This window comes from Cricetulus griseus (genome assembly GCF_003668045.3).
Source record: "Cricetulus griseus strain 17A/GY chromosome 1 unlocalized genomic scaffold, alternate assembly CriGri-PICRH-1.0 chr1_1, whole genome shotgun sequence".
NCBI classification, from domain to species: domain Eukaryota; kingdom Metazoa; phylum Chordata; class Mammalia; order Rodentia; family Cricetidae; genus Cricetulus; species Cricetulus griseus.
The window spans coordinates 207763717-207789354 of NW_023276807.1; the positions used below are offsets into that span (position 1 = coordinate 207763717).

The following is a 25638-nucleotide window of genomic DNA, read 5'->3' on the forward strand; positions in this document are numbered from 1 at the left end:
TCCACTCCCCAGGAAGGGTAGGGCCCTCAATGGGGTCTCCCCAAAGTCCACCACATCATCCTGGGCAAGGCCTGGAGCCTTCCCCATGTGTCCAAGCCAAGAGTGCATCCCTTCACGTGTGATGGACTCTCAAAAATCCCTTCTTACACCAGGGAAAAATACTAATCCACTACCAGAGGGCCCCTGGAGTGCAGAGGCCTCCTTATTGACATCCATGTTCAGGGGTCTGGATCAGTCCTGTGCTGGCCTCCCAGACAGCAGTCTGGGGTCCATGTGCTCCCCCTTGTTCAGGCCAGCTGTTTCTGTGGGTTTCACCAGCCTGGTACTGACTGCTTTCGATCTTCATTCCTCCCTCTCTGCAACTAAATTCCAGAGTTCAGTTCAGTGTATATCTGTGGGTGTCTGCCTCTGCTTACATCAGCCACTGGATGAGGGCTCTAGGATGGCATAGAAAGTAGTCATCAGTCTCATTATTGGGGAAGGGCATTTAGGTTATAGTCTCCACCATTGCCTGGATTGTCAGTTCATGTCATCCTTGTAGGTCTCTGGAAATCTCCCTAGTGCCTGATCTCTCCTCGGACCTATAATGGCTCCCTCTAATATGGTATCTCTCATCCTGCTCTCCTCTATTCTTACCCCAACTCAATATTTCTGCTCCTCCATTTCCTCCTCTCCTCTCCTCTTCTCCTCCTCTCATTCTGGCAGCTCCCTCTCCCCTACCCTCATACTCCCAATTATCTCAGGAGTTCCTGCCCCTTTCCATTCCTGGGGTCCATGCATTTTTCACTTAGAGTCCTTCATGTTTCCTAGTTTCTTTGGTGAAGAGAAAATGTAGGCTGGTAATCCTTTGCTAAAATATATATATGAGTGAGTACATACCATGTTTGTCTTTTTGTGACTGGGTTACCTCACTCACGATGGTTTCTTCTAGTTTCATCCATTTGCCTGTGAATTTCAAGATTCCATTGATTTTTTTTCTGCAGAGTAGTATTCCATTGTATAAATGTACCACATTTTCTCTATCCATTCTTCAGTTGAGAGTTATCTAGGTTGCTTCCAGGTTCTGGCTATTACAAACAATGCTGCAATGAACATAGTTGAGCATATGTCCTTGTTGTATGAACATGCATTATTTGGGTATATGCCCAAGAGAGGAATGGCTGGATCTTGAGGAAGACTGATTCCCATTTTACTGAGCAAACGCCATATTGATTTCCAAAGTGGTCTTACAAGTTTGCAGTCCCACTAGCAATGGAAGAGTAATTTTTGAGGGACTTCTAACTTCCTGTAAAAGTGGCTGAACCATGTCACTTTCCCAGAAATGATGGATAAAGCCTCCAGTTACCCCACACTCTCACAAGCACCTATTTTCCTTTTGTCATCATCATCCTCATTTCCTATCCTACTTATATATAAAGCAATAACATGGTTTTGATATTCATTTCCATAATGGCTAAAGATGTTGATTATAGTTCACAAATTTCTAAGTTATTGTGTATCCTTTTTGTCTACAGTGCTTGAAGTTTTTAAACTAAAAACATTTTGTTCATATAATATATTTTGATCATGTTTCCCTATCCCCCAATTCCTCCAAGAGCCTTACCACCTCCCTACTCAGCTAACTTGATGTTCTCTCTCTGTCCCACTCTCTGTCATTCAAATAAAAACCAAAAATGAATACACACAAAACCCTACAAAAACAGGAACTAAAATATACCAAGCAAAAAACTAATAAGACAAAAATACTATAGAGCATTTTTCCTGTTGGTCAAATATATGTAGACTGTGGTTAAGATAACCTGTGAGACTTCATTGGAGAAAATTAAAATTTTCTTTGCCAGCATATATTAATTGCAGATAATCTCTTGGATAGGAGTGGAAACCCATATCCATTTCCATTTCAATGCTGGACTATATCTTCCACCTGTTTAAGACTTGAGTATGGCACCACAAATTCAGTAGTTCATATGGGAATCAGTCATATTGTGTCCGGAAGACACAGTTTTCTTAGTCTTCCAATCTCTGGCTCTTACAATCTTTCCACCTCTGCTTCTGCATAGACCCCTGAGCACTGATGGGAAGGGATTTGAATAAAGCATCCCATTTGGGATCTGAGTGTTTCAAAGTATCTTACTCTCTGCACATTGTCTGCTTGTTGGTCTCTATGCTATTTGCATTTGCTGAAAGAATAAACTTCTCTGATGATGACTAAGTGAGGTTCTGATCTATAAATATAGCAGGATGGCAATAGGAGTTTTATTAATACTTTCCTATAGCACAATAGTAGTATTGTCTTTCCCCACAGCTCCATGGGTTATCCAGGCTCAGGTTCATGGCCACTTGAACAATGTCATGCATGGGTTCCAGTTCGTGGAGTGAGCCTTAAATTCAGTCAAAAAGCAGTTGGGTACTCCCATGATGGTTTTACACTATTTCAACAGTCTATCTTGCAACACTTCATAAGGCAACATTGTGAAGTAACTAGTAATAATGTCTGAGACATTAACTGGTGATTGCATGTACAGTCAATATATGTATATATAATATATATGGTGAATTCATAAAGAATGCCAATGATTATAATGTTCTGCTCAGAATCTTCCTTAAGGCAGTTTTAATGTCCTTGTTCCTCAGGCTGTAGATGAAGGGATTCAACATAGGTGTGACCACAGTATACATCACTGAAGCCACTGCGTTAGTTTTTGGGGAAAGTGACAGGGAAGAACTGAAATACATTCCTAGTGCTGTTCCATAAAACAGGCAAACAATAGACAAATGAGAACCACAGGTGGAGAAGGTTTTCCACTTCCCATTTGATGATGATGATGATCGCAATATGGAGGAAACTATTTTAAAGTAAGAGAAGATGATTCCTGAAATAGGAAGTAACCCAAAGAGAGCACCTACACAGTACCTGACTATGTTACTGGTGAAAGTATCAAAACAGGCAAGTTTAAATAGTTCAGAAGGACCACAGAAGAAGTTCGAAATTTCAAAAATATCCTCACAGTTGGAAAAATTTAATACTGCCACTTCGTGCATCAGTAAGTCTACAAAGCTAAGAAGGAAACACCCTACAAGTAAGACACAACAGCGACTGGGATTCATAATGACCTGGTAATACAGAGGGTGACAGATGGCCACAAACCTGTCATATGCCATCACTGCCAAAAGCATGTCATCCATACAACCAAAAATTATAAACAGTGACATCTGTGTCAGGCAGCCCACATAGGAGATGACTGGGCAGTGAGTTTGGATGTCCACAATCACCTTTGGAACAGTGGTGGAGATGAAACCAATGTCAACCATGGACAGGTTGGAGAGGAAGAAGTACATGGGTGTATGGAGATGGGAGTCAGAGCTTACTGTCAGGATGATGAGCAGGTTTCCAAACAGGGCCAAGATGTACATGGACAAGAATAGGCCAGAGAGAACAGGCTGTAGGTCTGGATCTTCTGAGAATAGAATGAAGTGGAATTCTGGCACAGATGTTGCATTTTGCCTGTTTTTATATCTTGAACATCTTTTGGAGGAAACCATAAATGTTGTTAACAATGGTACCAGCATGTAGACCCTCTTACGATTTGAGTTAAGTAAGTGCACATATTATTTTCTCAAGCCTATTGTGACATCATTAATAATTATTCAGTTGTGGCAATTGTCATATTCTAAATAGAGTTTTGTAAATAGTGTTTTATTCTTAGGTCATGTGTTACCTCTCATGAGAGTCATATTGCACACAGTAATCTAGACAATGTGAGGCCAGAATTACTGGAAAATAGCTGTAAGCCTATATTCACAGTAAAGTAAGGCCAAAAAAGAAAGTTAGAGGTAGTAAGTGATATCAATACTTACATAAGGAAGAATATTCATAGAAAATATACTTACTAAAACTTGGTCATATGATAGTTAAGGTGTCTCAGAATTACTAATAATGTGTCCCAATTCACATAAATAAATAATAGAGAAAAAATAATTCAAAACAAATGTGTCATTGTTTGATAGTGGAGTGGTTTGTTTTGGTTTGTTTTTGCTTTTTGTTTGATATTTTTGCATTTCAAATTATAATGTAGTAACAAAAATTTTGTCCTTCCATTTTACCTCTTCAAAACTCCTATATAACTTACCCCACTCTATTTCACATTCATAGCTTCAGTGTCCATTCATTATTTCATGCCAATGTGTATATTTTCATGGACTACTAATCATATAGTTTTAAGAATGTATCTAGAGGTCTTAGCAGCACATATTTCTTTTTTTTAAGTTCTTATGCTTTCAAACTACACATGATATAGGAACCTGACCTCATTTACTCATTAACAACTTAGTGACTGCGCCTCGGAATGAGGGAGAATGTGGATATCATCAAAAATATCCAGAAAAATAGAACACAGCATGTGTAGAGCTATAAATCCACCATGTCAGAAGGTGCAGCCAAATGAGTGCAGGTTCACTGAAAGCCTGCAGGGCACTTTATAACACCATATCTCAAAGTACAAAGAAGATAGCATGTACCAAGGGAACTAGAAAATCCTGAGTTGAACTATTGTTTCAATGCTCTCAGACTGTTCCAAATACACTTCAGATATAATACCCACAGTTCACACAACAGACATGAACATTCCCTTATAAAAGATCCAGAAACCATGAGGGAAAGAACACATGGGCCATTTTTTTTAAAGAGTAAAGTATTATGAAATGGCTGTTTACTAAAAACATCATGTTTTGATGTGATCAGGCAAACAATTCAGGCAAGACTTCACTCATTTCTACTTGACCACCTAGTACATGTTATACAGCAATACTGTCTTTGTCTTTCACCTTGTAGAAAATAATAATTATACAGAATCTTATAAATTTGAGATTTGGAAGAACTATTCAGATGGAGTAAGAGCCATAAAATACAGAGCTCAGGTCTTCCAACCAGGGAAGACTACACACACACACACACACACACACACACACACACACACACACACACATCTTATCTTTCTTCAAAAGTATAGTTACTTAATCACCCTCACCAGCATAGCCACAGTACTTTACTTTGATTAGGAAACAACTTAGTTGGGCATATTTTCTGCTCTCACTGGCCATAGGAGTGTAAGAAAGTGATAGATCAATGAGAATTTGAGGACTGATATCACAACTAAGTATATAAAATCCCAGTAGAGAGGCTCAAGATTTTATTACAGTTATTACACTGTCATGCTGTCCAAATTGTCATAGGAAGAAGTAATTATTCTTGTGCTCTCATCTTCCACCTCAATTCCCTCAGAACTTACATGAATAAACTGTGGGTTTTTGTGGCCATGAAGAAAGGAGGCTGATATGACAAACCTCCCTTGCTTGTTGCCTGATGAAGGCTTAAACTCACTCTTGAATCCTGAAGTGAATATAATAGAAGAGCTGTAGGAAGATAAAACATGGATATAGAGTCTTGGATTACAGAGAACAAGTTGGTGACCTACAGAGATGGGCTAACTAATTATTCTTACGTAACCTTAGAAACTCAATGCACAGAGCTGGTGATTACTCATACTGTTCCACAATATTGCAATCTCTAAGGAATTATTGGGGTTAATGGAGAAAGCAGGAGAGATGTTGAATGTTCTCAAGAGGTTAACCATGAGGTTTTTGTTGACCTTACTAAATTTCCTATTTCCTCATTTATATCAGTTAAGAATCTCTTCATTAATTATCTATTTTCAATATTTTTACTGAATTCTACTGAATGTTCTCTTTTGTGTCTGCAGAAACCTATTTCACTCCTGTGTGGTAATCCAAAGGCCAGAAATTCACCATGTCTATTTTCAAGATTCATGCCAGAGAGATCTCTGACTCTCGGGGTATCCCACTGTTGAGGTTGATCTCTCCATCTCAAAAGGTCTCTTACAAGCTTCTGTGCCAAATAGTGCCTCCACACATAAAGCCATAGAACTCCATGACAATGATTACACCTGCTACTATGGAAGGAGTCTCAAGGCAGTTGAGCACATCAATAAGACTATTGCACCTGCTCTGGGTAGCAAGAAGCCGAATGTTGTGGAAGAAGAGAAGATGAAAAATCTGATCATCAAGTTGGATGGCACTGAAAATAAATCTAAATTTGGTTCAAATGCCATAATTGGAGTGTCCCTGGCTGTCTAAAAAACTGGTACAGTGGAAAAGAGGTGTCCCTCTACCCTTACATCACTGACTTGGCTGGCACCCCTGAAGTCATCTTGCAGGTTCCAGCTTTCAATGTGATCTATGGTGGTTCTTTTTTCTTTTTAACATTTTTTATTTAGATTGGAAACAATCTTATTTTATGTATCAATCCCAGTTCTTTCTCTCTCCCATCATCCCATGCCCCCATTAACCCCCATCCCATCTCTTTTCTGGTCCACAGAAAGTATGAGGCCTTCCATGGGGGGAATCATCAAAGTCTGTCACAACATTTGGGGCAGGACTTAGATCCTCCCCTGTACCTAGGCTGAGAAATTATCCCTCTATGGGGAAGGGGCTCTCAGTGTATATTTGTACACTAGGGATAAATACTATTCAACTACCAGAGGCCCCATAGACTGTCCAGGTCTCCTAACTGATACCCAGGTTCAGGGGTCCCGGTTCTGTCCTATACTGGTTTCTGAGCTATCAATCTGAGTTCCATTAGCTTCCACTTACTCAGGCTAACTGTTTCTGTGGCTTTCCTCAGAATGGTCTTGACCCCTTTGCTCATCACTCCTCCCTCTCTACAACTGGATTCCAGGAATTCAGCTCAGTGCTTATCTGTGGGCCTCTGCTTCTGCTTCCATCAGATACTGGATAAAGGCTTTAGAATGGCATATAAGGTAGTCATCAATGTCATTATAGGGGAAGGCATTTAGGACATTCTTTTCACTATTGTTTAGAATCTTGGTTGGCACCATCCTTGTATATCTCTGGTCATTTCCCTAGTGCCAGATTACTCTTTAAACCTATAATGGCTCCCTCCATTAAGGTATCTCTTTTCTTGCTCTCCTCTATTCTTCCCCAACTCAATTTTCTTGGTCCCTCATTTGTTCCTACCCCAACCTCTTCTCCCCATCTCTTTCTCCTAATTCCCTCCCCCACCATGCTCCCAATTTTCTTAGGAGATCTTGTCCCTTTCCCTGTCTCTGGGGGACCATGTATGTCTCTCTTGGGCTCTTCCTTGTTTCCTAGCTTTTCTGGTGGTGTGGATTGAGGGCTGGTAATCCTATGCTCTATGTCTAAAATCCATATATAAGTGAGTACAATCCATGTTTGTCTTCATCTACAGCCTGAGGAACAAGGACATTAAACCTGCCTTAAGGATGATTGTTAGCAGAGTATTCTAATCATTGACATTCTTTATGCATTTACATTTATATATGTACATATTAACTGTACATGCAAATCCCAGTTAATATCTTGCATTACCACTAACTGATACTTCACAGTATTGCATGATATAGTGATGGTTACTGGAGTTGCACATATGGTGAATGGGTGCTGTGATGGTTTGATAGAAAATGGCCCCCAAAGGGAATGGCACTATTAAGAGGTGTGGCCCTGTTGGAGGAAGTGTGTCACTGTGGGTGAGGCCTTTGAGGTCTCTTTTGCTCAAGCTTTAGTCAGTTGGACAACCAGTTGACTTCTTGTTGCCTGCAAGGTGTAGCACCCTCAGCTTCAGCACCACATCTACCTGCACACAGTCATGTGCCCAGTCATGATGAGAGTGAACTGAATCTCTGAACCTGTAAGTGAGACACTCCAATGAAATCTTTTCTTTATATGAGTTTTCATGGTCATGGTATCTCTTTATAGCAATAGAAAATCCTAAGGAAGACAGAAATTGGTACCAGGGATTGGGGTATGGCTGTCATATTCCAGACCATGTTTTTGTTTGGAGGAATTTGAAGAGTATTTTGACATTAGATGTGGAGATGCAAAGTTTGGAGTTTGCCCATCTGGTTTTTGGTCTTGCTTTGGTCCAGTATTTCCTCATTATGCTCCCTTTCCTATGTTTTGGAATGACAATTTATATCCTGTGCCATGAAATATTTGAATTATGTGATCTGCTTTTTGATTTTGGTCTTTCCAGGTACAATAAAGTTATGGAATTGCATGGCATCTCAGAAGAGACTTTAGACTTTGATACCAGTTTGAGGCTGTTATAGACTAGGGGGGCTTTTGAAGTTGGACTGAAAGCATATTTTGCATTATGATATGGATATAAGCCTTTAGGAGCCAGGGAGTGGAATGTGGCAGTTTGAAAAAAATGGTCCCCAAAGGAAATGTTACTATTAGGAGATGTGGTCTTGTTGGAGGAAGTGTGTTACTGTGAGGGCAGCCTTTGATGTCTCTTTTGCTCAACCTTCTCTCAGTGTGACAGCCAGTTGACTTCCTGTTGTCTGCAAGAAAATAATAATGGACTGAACTTCTGAAATTGTAAGCAAGTCACACCAATTAAATGTTTTCTTTATAAGATTTGCCATGGTTCCTGAGGCCTGGACACTGCACACTGGTGAACCCATCCTAGTGGTCCAGCTAATCAAGAGTTTGCCAGTGTCCTTGTCCTGCTTCCACTCAAGAGGAAATAATCATGGGCCTGCTTACAGCTCAACATCTGGTGCCCTGCTCAGAGCCTCCTGAGGCTTGGGGCCTGTACACAGAGAAACCAGGGTCTGCCAATGTCTCAGCACTAGGCCTGCCTGCACCCACAGAAAGAGGACAGCCATCAGGGTATTGGAACTGCTTGCACCCACCGGAAGGGAACCTTGGACCCATACCCACCAAGAGGAAGAAACTCGACCTGCACTCACTGAAAGAAGAGATGGAAAGAAGACAATATAAAAACACATTCACCAATAAAAAACCAACATGACACCACCAGAGCCTAGGGACCCTACACCAGCAAGACCTGGATCTCCCAACCCAGATGAAGCAGAAGAGAATGACCTTAAAAACAACTTCATGAAAATGAATGAGGCCCTTAAAAAGGATATGAGTAAATCCCTCAAAGAAAAGGAAGACAAACAACCCACAAATACAAGAAATCAACAAATCACTTAAAGAAAGCCAAGAAAAAACAATCAAAAAGTTGAAGGAAACAGTTCACGACCTGAAAACTGAAATAGAGACAATAAAAAATCACAAACTGAGGGAATGCTGGAAAAGAAAAGTTGGGTAAACAATCAGGAACTACAGATGCAAGCATAACCACCAGAATGCAAGAGATGGAAGAGAGAATCTCAGGTGCTGAATATACACTAGGAGAAATACATTCATCGACCAAAGAAAATCTTAAGTCCAACAAACCCATAACATAAAATATCCAGGAAATATGGGACACTGTGAAAAGATAAAACCTAAGAATAATAGGTATAGAAGGTGAAGAAACCCACTTCAAAGGTGCAGAAAACATATTCAACAAAATCACAGAAGAGAACAATCCCAACCTAAAGAAAGACATGTCAATGAAATTACAAGGTGACAGAACACCAAATAGAGTGGACCACAAAACATTCCCTCACCACATAATAATAAAAACCCCAAATGTATGGAATAAAGAACGAATATTAAGAGCAGCAAAAAGGCCAAGAAACATGAAAAGGAAAACCTATTAGAATTAGCCTGACTTCTCCATGAAAACTCTGAAATTGAGAAGGTCTTGGCTAGATTCTCTACCAACACTAAGAGACCACATGCCATCACAGACTACTATACCTAGAAAAGCTTACAAACACTATAGATAGAGAAAACAAGACATTCGATGACAAAAACAGATTTAAAAATATATATCCACAAATTTAGCCCTACAGAAAGTTCTGGAAGGAAAACTCCAACCCAAGGAAGTTAACTACAATCAAAAAAACAAAGGTAATTGATAATCCCACTTTACCAACATTCAAAAGAGAAAAAAGGGGGGATGGGAAAATCCATGTACAATACTACCACCACCAAATCAAAAACAAACAAGAATAAACAATCAATGGTCATTAATATCCCCCAATATTAATGGTTTTAGCTCACCTATAAAAAGACACAGACTAACAGATTGGATATGAAGACAGAATCCATGTTTCTGCTGCATACAAGAAACACACCTCAACTTCAAAGACAGAGAGTATCTCAGAGTTAAGGGTAAGGAAAAGATTTTCTAATCAAATGGACCCAAGAAACAAGCTGGTGTAGCAACCCTAATATCTAATAAATTAGACTTTAAACTAAAAACAATCAAAAGAGACAAAGGAGGTCATTTCATATTCATCCCAGGAGAAATCCATCAAGATGAATTCTCAATTTTGAACAACTATGACCCAAATATGAAGTATCTACATTCGTAAAAGAAACATTACTAAAACTCAAATCATACATAAAACCTCACACACTTATATTGGGAGACTTAAACACCCCACTCTCAGAACTGGACAGGACTACTAGACAGAAACCTAACAAAGAAAGAAAGGATCTAACAGAAGTTATGACCCATTTGGGTTTAACAGACATCTATAGAACATTCCATCTAAACACAAAAGAATATGCCTTCTTTTCAGCACTTCATGGAACCTTCTCTAAAATCAGCCACAAACTGGGCAACAAAGCAAACCTCAACACATACAAAAAATTAGAATAATCCCCTGTATCTATCAGACCACCATGGCTTAAAATTAGAATTCAACAACAAATTGCAGAAACCACACCAACTCATGGAAATTGAACAATGCTCAATTACATCACTCCTGGGTGAAAGAAGAAATAAAAAAAGAAATCAAAGACTTCCTAGAATTCAATGAATATGAAGGCAAAATATACACAAACCTTTGCAAAACTCTGAAAGCAGTTCTAAGAGGAAAGTTCATAGCACTAAGTGCACACATGAAGAAACTGGAGAATAGTCACACTAGAGAAATAACAGCACAACTGAAAGCTCTAGAACAAAAAGAAGTAAACTCACCCAGGAGGAGTAGATGCCAGGAAATACTCAAATTGAGAGCTGAAATCAGTAAAGTAGAAACAAAGAGAACAATACAAAAAATCAATGAAACAAACAGTTGGATCTTTGAGAAAATCAACAAGATAGACAAACCTTCATCCAACCTAACCAAAAGGCAGAGAGATAACATGCAAATTGACAAAATCAGAAATGAAATGGGGGACATAACAACAGATACTAGAGAAATCTAGAGAATCATCAGGTCATACTATGAAACCTATACTACACAAAATTGGAAAATTTAAAGTACATGGACAATTTTCTGGATAGATATTACTTAACAAAATTAAATCAAGAACAGATAAACAGTTTAAATAGACCTATAACTGCTAAGGAAATAGTAGCAGTCATTGAAAGTCTCCCAACCAAAAAATGCCCAGGGCATGATGGTTTCAGTGAAGAATTCTACCAGAAACTCAAAGAAGAGCTAATAACACTACTCATCAAATTGTTGCACACAATACAAGCAGAAGGATCATTGCCAAACTCTTTTTATCAGGCTAACATTACCTTGGTGCCCAAGCCACACAAAGACACAACTAAGATACAGAACTACAGACCAATCTTCCTTATGAACGTTGATGCAAAAATACTCAATAAAATACTGAGGATCAACATAGTAAAAATGACAATCTTGCCAAAAGCAATCTACAGATTCAATGCAATCCCCATCAAAATACACACACAATTCTTCACAGACCTTGAAAGGACAATTCTCAGCTTTATATGGAAACACAAAAGACTCAGGATAGCTAAAAAAAACCCTTTACAATAAAGGACCTTATGAGGTGCCTGTCTCCTGCTGCCTGCCGCATGAGGTAAGTCTGGGCATTGCTCTGCCCACAACTTGCCCTATCAAGTTGATACAAGGCTTCTTCCTGAGCCTGCCCCTCGACAAGCGTGGACCTCCCCAGACAGAAAGGCCCACCCTGAATCTGGCCATATCTCACCCTTGTCCCTCCTCTGCCCTCTGCCCTCTGCCCTCTGCCCTCTGCCCTCTGCCCTCTGCCCTCTGCCCTCTGCCCGCTGCCTGCTGCCTGCTGCCTGAGCTTGAGGAGACTAGAAGAGAGGGAAAGACCCCACCTGCACCCACTGGAAGAAGGGATGTGAAGATGACAGACGAAGAACACACTCAACAACAGAAAGATGATATGACACCACCAGAATCTAGAGAATCCACACCAGCAAGAAATGAAAAGCCCAACACAGAGGATGAAGAAGAGGGATCTTAAAAGTTATTTTATGAAGATGATAGGGACCATTAAAAAGGAAACAAGAAAATCACTTAAAGAAATAGAAGAAAAACCAAGCCAAAAATTACATGAAATGGAGGAAAAGACAAACCAAAAAATTCAAGAAAAAAACAAATCACTTAAAGAATCTAAAGAAAGTCAAGAAAGAACAACCAAACAAGTGAAGGAAACAATTCAAATAGTTCACGGCTTGAAAGCAGAATTAGAAACAATAAAGAAAACATAGAATGAGGGTATGCTGGAAATAGAAAAGCTGGGCAAACGATCAGGATGTAAATATAACCAATAGAATACAAGAGATGGAAGAGAGAATCTCAGGTGTTGAAGACTCACTAGAGGATATACAGTCATTAACCAAAGAAAATCTCAAGTCCAACAAATTCCTAAACAAAATATCCAGGAAATATGGGACACTGTGTAAAGACCAAACTAAGAATAATAGTTATAGAAGAAGGTGAAGAAATTCAGCTCAAAAGTACAGAAAATATATTCAACAAAATCATAGAAGAAAACTTCCCCAACCTACAGAAGGATATGCCAATGAAAGTACAAGAAGCTTTCAGAACACCAAATAGATTGGATCACAAAAAGAAGTTCCCTCACCACATAATAAGCAAAACAACAAACATAGAATAAAGAAAAATATTAAGAGCAGCAAAAAAAAGCCAAGTAACATATAAAGGCAGACTTATCTGAATTACAACCAACTTCTCAATGGAAACTTTGAAAGCCAGAAGATCCTGGATATTTGTTCTACAAACGCTATAGGAACATGGATGCCAGCCAAGACTACTTTTTCCAGCAAAGCTTTCAATCACTATAGATGGAGAAAACAAGTTATTCCATGACAAAACCAGATTTAAGCAATACATATCCATAAATCCAGCACTACAAAAAGTTCTGGAAGGAAAACTCCAACCCAGCGAAGATAACCACACTCACAAAAACATAGGCAATAGATAATCCAATTTTACCAAAGACGTACATTATGGAAAGGCAGATTATTGGTTTGGCTGGAATATTTTCCACTCTTCTCTTAGGTTGATGGTTCTACAACCATGTACACACTCTTGTGCATGTGGCCGTGAGACTTACCTCATGCTGTGTCATAAAGACCACCATCATCTCTTCAACACTCTGACTTGCTTGCTTTTTAAAAATATTTCAATTAAAAAAGATTTGGTTACTAATTTTGAAAAACTTGCTTATGACATACCATGTTTCTCTATGACATATCTATTTTTATTTACCCTTCCCCATGCTTCTCCCCTCCACCACCTCCCTAGTCCCCACTCTTACTGAAACCTTCCTGCTCTTGTTACACCCCCACTTCCAGACCATATGCTCGATTCCTTTCCCGATCATCCTTTCTTCATGCTCCTCTCCCTCATGTGGGCTGCTGTCCAGCTTCCTGGCATCTACATACACTCGTAGTCACATGATATAGTCAAAGATTTGCGTATGTTTTTCATTCTGATGCTGGGATAACTCACTAGTGTTTGTTCCAGCTGCATCTATTTTCTTGCAAGTTCTATCATTTTGTTTTTCTTTATTGATGAATATTATTCATATATATGTATATATAGTTGACTTTTTGGCCGTACTGTGCAGAGGTTGTCTATTGGACCTGGTATCTGAGGACCTGAGAGAATGGGTGGACTCTGGTCTGATGCTGTAGACAACCTTACTTCAATTTCAATTTCAGAGTACTTTTGTTCGTTTGTTTGTTTTGGTTTTTCGAGACAGGGTTTCTCTGTATTGTTTTGGAGCCTATCCTGGAAGTCACCCTGTAGACCAGGCTGGTCAGAGTACTTTTATACATATATGTGACAAAGAAAGCAGTGATCCAAAGAAGGTTATTTATATTCAGGAAAACATGTAAATAAATGACAATAAACTCATATTAAATATTAACATAGAGTTCCTTTCCTTTTTGAGGACAGATCAATTTAAACACAATTGCCTGGCACAAACTATAGATTGTATCTGGGAGCAGGAAATCAAGACAGAAGGCCATATCCAGAATCAGGGTACACTGACCAGATTGGGTTCTATAGCTGTCATCTGACACCTATGTTATAGCTATAAGATGTAAAATTGATTATAAATGTTTCACACAGGAGGCACAAAATCATATTCAAGAACAATCTAGTGAAGTAAAAGGCCCTCTTCCTATTTCCTGGAGCCTTTCTCACAGTTCCTTAAGGTACTGCCTTCCATGAATACAGTCTTTTGACTGTATTCCTAATATATACATACAGACATATATATCTCTGCATATATATGTAATTTCATTATCCTGTTGTTGTTACGATAAATCTTTCCACCAAAAGCTACCTGAGCCCCACCACCACGTATGTGCTTTACGCTATCCACCTGCCCAAGTTAGGCCCAAATGAATACACAGAAACTTGTATTAGGTTCAAAGCTGCTTGGCCAATGACTAGGACTTCTCATCTGTTAGCTCAGTCTTAATTATCATAAATCTATATATGTTATAAGACTTATCTTATCGGACCCCTTAATGGCATCCCTCCTTGTCAGTGGTTCACATTGTGACGCAGGAGTAGGAGCGGAGGGGAAAGAGGGCACTTCCTGTTTCTCCTTCGCTTAAATATGTCTCCTTGCTATGTCACTTCCTGTCTGGATCATCACTTCTCTGCTACATTTCCCAGAATCCTCTTTGACTCCTAGTCCTGTTTAACTTGCTGTCTCATTGGCCAAACAGTATTTTATTTAACTATCAATAAGATAAACATACACAGTACATTCCCCATCATCTCCTCTTTTCTGTCTAAATAAAAGGATAACTTATCTTTTATAATAACCGAAGAAAACTATAACCATAACTATCTGTCTTTAACTCTATTAAAGACCACAGAAGGATAATATATAAACTCTAGAATTGACCAGAGACATCATGCTACCTGGATAGTCACCCAAAGTTCCTCTGTAACGTTGGGGCATCCATCTTTAGCCCATAGGCACACTTTTCCATTTTAACAGGAACCCTTTAGTACTGTCTTGTTTTGTAAGTTTAGTAGTCACTTTCTTGTGGGTCCTTTATGTCCAGTTTATACAGCCACAAACAGTCCAGGCAAGAGCAGTTTCTTACCCAAATGGCTAATCTTGCCATGTTGAAAGCAAACTCCATTATGAGTTTCTTTGATGCCCATCCTCCTTTCTGACGAAATTGGTGTGCCAGGAGCAGCTGTGTCTTACAGCCAAGAAAAACCCTAAACCATTTAAATGCCATATTTCTGTAGGTCTTTGAAAGGTTTGAAGAATACCTAACCATCTCAAACACATCTCTGTATATCTAGAAAACCTAATTAACCTAATTATAAGTTCTGACTATTATAGGTAAAAGATCTGTATAAACACAATACCTAAACAAGAGGAGACATATACATATCACAAAATTGACCTTAAAGTTGTATCAATAAATGAAAATCTATACCAATGCAAAGTATTCATTCCTATATCCTATTCCCCTTTTTTCTTTAAAAAAAATTAACTATGCTCATCATCATTTATAACCTACTCCATTTAAATGAAAACATTTATAAACCATATTTGGGAATGTGGGCGTCGTTCTTTCTAAACTGTTTTTTGTTGCTTTGGGGTGATGTTCATACCATTGGGATCATGATAAAACATAGAAACCTGACCAAGTCCTTGTTTTTGTAGTCTGTAAGGCTGTATCATCTCAGCTTTAGGGGGTCTTGCTTGATGAAACCATATTAGTCTGGAAGGAATTAACAGCTTTTGATTTTTTGTGGGAATACAAGCAAAATCTTTATTTTTAAGTAGCCTGTCCTTAGACTTAAATTTTGAAGTCAAAGCATTTTTAAAATGTATAAGTTGGATTAATTTAGTAGTATTTATAATCAAATGTATTTTAGCAGCAGTAATTCTTTCCTCGGCAATCAAATAATTTAAAGACAACAGTATGGCATTTAGTATCTAGATTTTCTGTCTATTTTTCATCTCTAGGTGTCTTTTTTACTATTTTACTTTTACTTACTTTTGTTTTGTTTTGTTTTGTTTTTCTGAGACAGGGTTTTTCTGTGGAAATCCGCCTGCCTCTGTTTCCTTTAGCAAATCCTAGCCGGCGTTGGCCAACACAATCGGCTACTCTATTTCCTCCTGTTACTTTTTCTCTCACAAGCCTACATTTATTTTTAAATGTAGTGTAAACCTTTAGAGCTTTTTCTTTATCTGGATCTAACTTTATCATCTCAGAAATGTCGAGTCTAAACTCCAGAAGCACCTGGACAGTGCGAGCACATGGAAGCTGTTCCGATGTCTCTCAGCGGCCCGACAGGGCAGTCTGTGACAGTAGATTTACCTCTTTATCTGGGAACCTTGGGGCATGGGGTGATCCCACTCCTGACACCATTCTGTTACGATAAATCTTTCCACCAAAAGCTGCCTGAGCCCCACCACCACGTGTGTGCTTTACGCCATCCACCTGCCCGAGTTAGGCCCAAATGAATACACAGAAACTTGTATTAGGTTCAAAGCTGCTTGGCCAATGACTAGGACTTCTCATCTGTTAGCTCAGTCTTAATTATCGTAAATCTATATATGTTATAAAACTTATCTTATCGGACCCCTTAATGGCGTCCCTCCTTGTCAGTGGTTCACATTGTGACGCAGGAGTAGGAGCGGAGGGGAAAGAGGGCACTTCCTGTTTCTCATTCGCTTAAATATGTCTCCTTGCTATGTCACTTCCTGTCTGGATCATCACTTCTCTGCTACATTTCCCAGAATCCTCTTTGACTCCTAGTCCTGTTTAACTTGCTGTCTCATTGGCCAAACAGTATTTTATTTAACTATCAATAAGATAAACATACACAGTACATTCCCCATCATGTTGTGAAATGTTAGATGAAGTAGTATTACAATCCATTATGCCGTGGAACAATTGTTTATCAATGCAAAGATGTGCTGCATTCTTTTATGTTGCATTTGTTTAACACTGTAAATCTCTGTTACTTGGCCTGTCTAAAACACCTGATTGGTTTAATAAAAAGTTGAATGGTTAATAGCTAGCAGGAGAGAGAAATAAGCAGGACTGTCAGGCAGAGAGAATAAATAGAAGAAAGAAGGAGGAGGAGGGTGTCAGGGGCCAACCACCCAGTCACACAATAAACCACAGAGTAAGTAAGAAAGAAAGGTATATGGAGTAGAGAAAGGTAAAACCAGAGGTAAATGTAGATGGGATAATTTAAGTAAAGCTGGCAAGAAATAAGCCAAGGGAAATCCAGGCATTCATAAGCAATGATGTCTCCATATATTTATTTGGAGCTGGGTGGTAGGGCCCAAAGAGTAAAAAACAATTCAACTCATTATTCATTTTTTTGTAGAACATCCAGGCTGCCTTCATTTCCTAGATATTTTGAACAGAGCAGCAACAAACATGGTTGAACAATTATCTCTGTAGTAGGATACAGAGTCCTTCAGACTTATAATCAGGGATTTTACATAGCTGGACCCTACAACTCTTCCTCTTTTAGATTTCTGAGAATGCTTCACACTGATTTCCATAATTGTTACATCAGTTTGTGCTTCCACCCAGGGTGAATGAAGGCTCCCTATTTCCCAACATCTTCACCAGCATTTGATGTCATTTGATTACTTAATAATAGCTATTCTGAATGTGGTGAGATGAAGTATCAAATTAGTTTACCTTCCATTTCACTGATGACCAAGAATGTTCATGCTTCGTTTATTGACCATAGGTATTTTTTCTTTTGAGAACTCGCTGTTTAGTACTATAGCTCATTTTTTGTTTGATTGTTTTCATTTTGTAGTGGTTCACTCCTCTGTCAGATGAGTAGCTTACAAGATTTTCTCTCATATGTAGTTTGACTCTTCCCTCAGTTAACTGACTCATTCATTGCCTTACAGTATTTATTTACATTAGTTCACTTATTATTTTCTCCCAGAATTTTTTATTTGAATTAGAAACAAGATTGTTTTTCTGACAATCCCAGTTTCCCTTCTCCCTCCTGTCCTCCCCTATCACCCCCCACCTACTAAAACCCTACCTATCACATATCTTTTCTGCTCTCCCTGGATGGTGAGACCTTCTATAGGGTGTCATCAGAGTCTATTGTATCCTTTGGAATAGGGCCTAGGCCCACCCCAATGTGTCTTGACTCAGGGAGTATTTCTCTATGTGAAATGGGCTCCCAAAGTCCACACCTATACTAGGGATAAGTACTGAACTACTACAGGAGCTCACATAGATTTCAGAGGTTTCCTCAATGAAACCCATGTTCCTGATGTCTGGATCAGTCCCATGCTGGTATCCCAGCTATCAGTTTGGGGAGCAAGAGTTCCCCGATGTTCAGGTCAGCTGTTTATGTAGGTTTCACCAGCCTGGTCTGGACCCCTTTGCTCTTCACTTGTCTGCATCTGGATTCCAGTTCAGTTTGGTGATTAGTTGTGGGTGTCTGCTTCTACTTCCACCAGCTGCTGGATGAGGGCTATCACAGAAGCTAGTAAACAAGGAGGACCCGAAGAGAGACATACATGTTCCCTTGGAGAAGGGGAAAAGGTCAAGATCCCCTGAGAAAATTAGGAGCATGGGAAGAGGGGAGGGGGAGCTAGGAAAATGAGAAGGGGAGAAGGGGAGGGATGCAGAGGACATGAGGGAGCAGAAAGGTTGAGGTGGGGGAAGAATAGAGGATAACAAGAATGGAGATACCATAACAGAGGGAGACATTTTAGGTTTACAGAGAAATCAGGCCCTAGAAAAATGTCTGGAGATCTACAAAGATGACACCAACTAACAATCTAAGCAACAGAGGAGAGGCTACCTTAAATGCCCTCCCCGGATAATGAGACTGAAGGCATCCACATTTGTAAAAGAAACATTACTAAAGCTCAAATCACACATAAAAACATCACACCCTTATAATAGGAGACTTCAGCACCCTGTTCTCATCACTAGATAGTTCCATCAGACAGAAAATTAACAAAGAAACAAAAGAACTAACAGAAGTTATGACCCAATTGGGATTGACAGATATCTATAGAACATCCCACCAAAACACAAAAGAGTAAACCTTCTTCTCAGCCCGACATGGAATCTTCTCTAAAACTGACCACATACTTGGCAATGCAGCAAACCTACACAGATACAAAAAATTGGAATAACCCCCTGTATCTTATTAGACCACCATGTTTAAAGTTAGAATTCAATAACAACACAAATTACAGAAACCCTACAAACTCATGGAAATTGAATAATGTTCAACTGCAACATTCCTGGCTCAAGGAAGAAAAAGACTTCCTAGAATTTAATGAAAATGAAGACACAACATACCCAAACTTATGGGACACTTTGAAAGCAGTGCTAAGAGGAAAGTTCATAGCACTAAGTGCCCACATGAAGAAACTGGAGAATAGTCACACTAGAGAATTAACAGTGCAACTGAAAGCTCTAGAACAAAAGGAAGCAAACTTGCCACAGTGGAGTAGACTCCATGAAATTATCAGACTGAGGACTGAAATTAATAAAGTAGAAACTAGGAAAACAACACAAAGAATCAATAAAACAAAGAGTTGCTTCTTTGAGAAAGTCAACAAGATAGACAAACCTTTATCCAAACTAAACAAAAGGCAGAGAGAGATCATGCTAATTAGAAACTCAGAAATGAAAAGGGGGACATTACAATGTACATTGAGGAAATCCAGAGAATCATCAGGTCAGACTTTAAAAACCTGTACTCCACAAAATTTGAAACAATTTTCTGGATAGAAATTGTTCACCTACTAAAATTAAACCAACAGATAAGCAATTCAAACAGATCTATAACCTCTAATGAAATAGTAGCAGTCATCAAAAGTCTCCCAAGCAAAAAGGCCCAGGGCCAGATGGTTTCAGTGCAGAATTCTACCAGAAATTCAAAGAAGATCTCTCTATATACCTGTATTGTTTCCCTCTATCAAGTCTTCTCCTTTCTTGCCCTCCTCTATTCCTCCCTCTCTCAGTCTGGCATATGGGAAATGTGAGGGGATCCACAGGGATGACTCCAACAAAGAATCCAAACAGTGGTGGAGAAAATGACATTGATGTCCTTCCCCTAAAATGAGATTGGTATCTACCTTGGTTACCATGCCTAGAGCCTTACTCCAATAGCTGTTCAAAGCAGAAACAGGCACCCATAGCTGAGCACTGTACCATATCCCTGGAATAAAATCGTAGAGAGGGAGGAGGGATGAGCAAAGAAGCCAAGATGGTGTGCAGAAACCCATAGAAACAGTTGACCTGACCTATTAAGAGCATAGAGAGACCCTAGTCATAAACCTGGGTAACCAGAATTGGACCAAACCAAGCCGTCTGAATGTGGGTGCCAGCTAGGAGGCCAAAACAGTCTATGGGACCTCTAACAGTGGAGCCATCTTTATCCCTAGAGCACAAATGGATTTTGGGGCCCATTCCCTATGGAGAGATACTATTGCAGCCCAGATGCAGCAAGGAGGGCCTAGGGCCTCCTCCAAACGATATGACAGACTATGAAGGTCCCTGGTGGAGGGCCTCACTATCCCTGGGGAGGAGTTTAGGGATGGGTTGGGAGGGTTGTGGGTGAACATGGGAGGGTGGGAGGGTGAGGAAATGGGGGGGAGGGGTGGATATGTAAACATGAGTAGTAATTAAAGAATTAAAAAAATAAAAAAGAAACTAATAAATAAACCATTATAGCACTGTTAATAAAAATACAAATAAAAATGAGGAACAAAAGAAATTCAAAGAAAAGCTAATACCAGTACTCATCAAATTGTTCCACACCAAGCAGCAGAAGGGACATTGCCAAGATATTTTTATGAGGCCACAAAAACCTTGGTACCCAAGCCACACAGAGACACAACTATAAAGAGAATTACAGATCAATCTCCCTCATGAACATCGATGCAAAAATATTCAACAAAATACTGGCAAATCGAATCCAAGAACACATCACAGAAATCATCTACCATGATCAAGTAGGCTTCATCCCAGGAATACAGTGATGGTTCAACACATGAAAATCCATCAATGTAATCTACCTGGTAAACAGACTGAAAAAGAAAAACTACATGATTATTTCACTAGATGCTGAAAAGGCCTTTGACAAAATCCAACATCCCTTCATGATGAAGGTATTGGAGAGAACAGGAATAACAGGAACATATCAAAGCATGATAAAAGCAATATACAGCAAACTAACAGCCAACATCAAACTAAATGGAGAGAAACTCAAAGTGATTCCTCTAAAATCAGGAACAAGACAAGGCTGTCCACTCTCTCCATATCTCTTCAATATTGAACTTGAAATTCTAGCTAGTGCAATTAAGACAACAAAAGAAGATCAGGGGGATACAAATTGGGAAGGAAGAAGTCAAATTTTACTATTGAAGATGATATGATAATTTACATATGTGACTCGAAAAACTCTACCATGGAACTCCTACAGCTGATAAACACCTTCAGCAAAGTGGCAGGATACAAGATTAACTCAAAAAAAAATCAGTAGCCCTACTATATACAGATGATAAATGCGCTGAAAAAGAAGTCAGAGAAACATCACCCTTTACAATAGCAACTAAAAGCATAAAATATCTTGGAGTAACACTAAGCAAAACATGAAAGTCCTGTATAGTAAGAACTTTGAGTCTTTAAATAAAGAAATTAAGAAGATACCAGAAAATGGAAAGATTCCCCCATGTTATTGGACAGGTAGGATCAACATAGTAAAAATGGCAGTCTTTCCCAAAGCAATCTATATATTCAATGCAATTCCCATCAAAAATCCCAACACAATTCTTCACAGACCTTGAAAGAACAGTACTCAACTTCATATGGAAAAACAAAAAACCCAGGATAGCCAAAACAACCCTGTACAATAAAGGAACATCCTGAGGCATCACCTTCCCAGACTTCAAGCTCTAATATAGAGCCATAGTCCTGAAAACAGCTTTATAATTTTTTATTTTAATTTGAAAGAAAATTATTTTACATGTCAATCCAGGTCCCTCTCCCTCCCCTCCTCCCCTGCCTCCCCCAACAAACACCCTACCTATCCCATACTCTTTCTGTTCCCCAGGCAGGGTGAGACCTTCCATGGGGGGGTCTTCAAAGTCTCATATCCTTTGGCATAGGGCCTAGGCCAACCCCTTGTGTCTAGGCTCAGGGAGTATCCCTCCATGTGAGATGGGCTCCTAAAGCCCATTCCTAGGTTAGGGATAAGTACTGATCCACTACAAGAGGCCCTATAATTTTCTAAGGTCTCCTCGCTGACACCCACATTCAGGGGGTCTGGATCAGTCCCATGCTAGTTTCCCAGCTATCAGTCTGGGGACCAAGAGCTCTCCCTTGTTCAGGTCAGCTGTTTCTGTGAGTTTCACCAGCCTGGTCTGGACCATTTTGCTCATCAGTCCTCCTTCTCTGCAACTGGATTTCAGTTCAGTTCAAGGTTTAGCTGTGGGTGTCTGCTTCTACTTCCACCAGCTGCTGGATGAGGGCTATACAATGGCATATGAATTTGTCATCAATCTCATTATCAGGAGAAGGCATTTAAGGGAGCCTCTCCTCTGTTGCTTAGATTGTTAGTTGGTGTCATCTCTGTAGCTCTCCAGACATTTCCCTAGTGCCTGATTTCTCTTTAAACCTATAACATCTCCCTCTATTATATTATCTCATATCTTGCTCTCTTCTGTTGTTCCCCCAACTCAACCTCCCTGCCCCATCATGTCTTGCTCACCCCTCCTCTTCTCCCCTTCTATTCTCCTAGATCCTTCTCCCCTTCCCCAAGCTCCCAATTTGCTCAGGAGATCTTGTCCCTTTCCCCTTCTCCAGCGGACCATGTATGTCTCTTTTAGTGTCCTCCTTGTTTACTAGCTTCTCTGGCAGTGTGGATTGTAGGCTGGATATCCTTTACTCTATGTCTAAAATCTACATATGAGAGATTATTTACCATGTTTGTCTTTTTGTTACTGTGTTACCTTGCTCAGCATGGTTTCTTCTAGTTCCATCCATTTGCCTGCAAATTTCAAGATTCCATTGTTTTTTTTTCCCACTGAGTAGTACTCCATTGTGTAAATGTACCATATTTTCTCTATCCATTCTTCAGCTGAGAGACATCTAGGTTTTTTCCAGGATCTGGCTATTACAAATAATCCTGCGATGAACATTGTTGAACAGATGTCCTTGTTGTATGAATGTGCTTCTGTTGAGTATATGCCTAAGGGTGGAATTGCTGGATCTTTGGTAGACTGATTGCCCTTTTCCTGAGGAATTACACATACAGATTTCCAAAGTCACTGTAGGAGTTGGCACTCCCACCAGCAGTGTAGGAATGTTCCCCTTTCTCCACATCCTCTCCAGCATAAACTGTCATTGGTGTTTTTGATTTTAGCCATTCTGACAGGAATAAGATGGTATCTCAGAGTTGTTTTGATTTGCATTTCCCTGATGGCTAAGGATGTTGAACTCTTTCTTAAGTGTCTTTCAGCCATTTAGATTCCTCTATTGAGAATTGTCTATTTAGTTCTGTACACCACTTTTAAATTGGATTATTTGGTGTTTTGGAGACTAGTTTCTTGAGTTCTTTGTAAATTTTGGACGTCAGCCCTCTGTCAGAAGTGGGGTTGGTCAATATCTTTTCCCAATCCGTGGGCTGTCGTTTTGTCTTGTTGACTGTGTCCTTTGCTGTACAGAATCTTCTTAGTTTCAGGAGGTCCCATTTATTAATTGTGGATCTCAGTGTCTGTGCTACTGGTGTTATGGTCAGGAAGCACGCTCCTGTACCAATTAATTCAAGGTCATTTCCTACTTCTCTTGTAATAGGTTCAGTGTGGCTGGGTTTATGTTGAGGTTTTTGATCCATTTGGACTTAAGTTGTGCACGGCGATAAACATGGATCTCTCTGCAGTCTTCTACATACACTCCAGCATTCAGTTATGCCATCAACATTTGTTGAAAATGCTTTCTTTATTCCATCGTATAAATTTAGCTTCTTTGTCAAAAATCAAGTGTTTGTAGGTGTGTGGGTTATTATCAGGGTTTTCAACTCTATTCCATTTGTCTACCTGTCTATTTTTGTGTCAATACCAAGCAGTTTTCAGAACTATATTTCTATAATAGAGCTTGAAATTAGGGATGGTGATGCCTCCAGAAGTTCTTTTATTGTATAGGGCACAAAAACAGACATTTAGATTAATGGAATGGAATTGAAGACCCTGATTTTAACCCACACACCTATGAACACCTGATCTTTGACAAAGAATCTAATGGAATCAAATTGAAGACTAAAACTATAAAATGGAAAAAAGAAAGCATCCTCAACAAATGGTGTTGGCCTAACTGGACAATGGCATGTAGAAGACTGCAGATAGATCCATATTTATCACCATGCACAAAACTTAAGTCTAAATGAATCAAAGATCTCAACATAAATCCAGCCACACTGAACATCTTAGAAGAGAAATAGGGAAGTAATCTTGAATGAGTTGGTACAGGAGACTGCTTCTTGAACATAGCACCAGTAGCCCAGACACTGAGATCCACAATTAATAAATGGGACCTCCTGAAACTGATTAACTTCTCTAAGGCAAATCACACAGTCAGCAAGACAAAAGGGCAAGCCACAGAATGGGAAAGATATTCACCAACTCCACATCTGACAGAGGGCTGATCACCAAAATATACAAAGAACTTAAGAATGTAGTCCCCATTAAACCAAATAATTCAATAAAAAAGAGAGGTACCAAATTAAATAGAGAATTCTCAATAGAGGAATCTAAAATGGCTGAAAGACACTCAAGAAAGAGTTCAACATCCTTAGCCATCAGGGAAATGCAAATCAAAACAACTCTGAGATACCATCTTATTCCTGTCAGAAAGGCTAAAATGAAAAACACCAATGACAGTTTATGCTGGAGAGGATGTGGAGAATGGGAAACATTCCTCCACTGCTGGTGGGAGTACAAACTTGTACAGCCTCTTTGCAAATCAGTATGAAGGTTCCTCTAGAAAATTGGAATCAGTCTACCACAAGATTCAGCAATTTCACTCCTAGGCATATACCCAAGATCGCACATTCATACAATAAGGACATCTGTTCTACTGTGTCCATAGCAGTACTATTTGTAATAGCCAGAACCTGGAACCAACCTAGATGCCCCAATTGAAGAATGAATAGAGAAAATGTGGTATATTTATACAATAGAATACTACTCAGTGGAAAAAAAATGGAATCTTGAAATTTGCAGGCAAATGGATGGTACTAGAGGATACCATCCTAAATGAGGTAACTCAGTCACAAAAACACAAACATGGTATGTACTCACTCATATATGGGTTTTAGGCATGGAATAGGGAATTGCCAACCTACAACTGGCAATCTA

General features: G+C 39.3%; 1 protein-coding gene and 1 pseudogene across 1 annotated transcript; one reads left to right on the forward strand and one right to left on the reverse strand.

Moving 5' to 3' along the window:
• Positions 1 to 2577: 2577 nt before the first annotated feature.
• On the reverse strand, positions 2578 to 3525 carry LOC100762570 (olfactory receptor 18-like). The gene has a single exon (XM_027386508.2). It carries the CDS (start codon positions 3412 to 3414, stop codon positions 2578 to 2580), a length of 837 nt encoding a protein of 278 aa, XP_027242309.1. The 5' UTR covers positions 3415 to 3525.
• Positions 3526 to 5806: 2281 nt separating this feature from the next.
• LOC113832184 lies at positions 5807 to 8098 on the forward strand (annotated as a pseudogene).
• Positions 8099 to 25638: the final 17540 nt, after the last annotated feature.

Bases quoted from the DNA above. Each gene is read 5' to 3' on its own strand.
- LOC100762570 (XM_027386508.2), bottom strand. From the start codon at position 3,414: ATGTACATCTTGGCCCTGTTTGGAAACCTGCTCATCATCCTGACAGTA.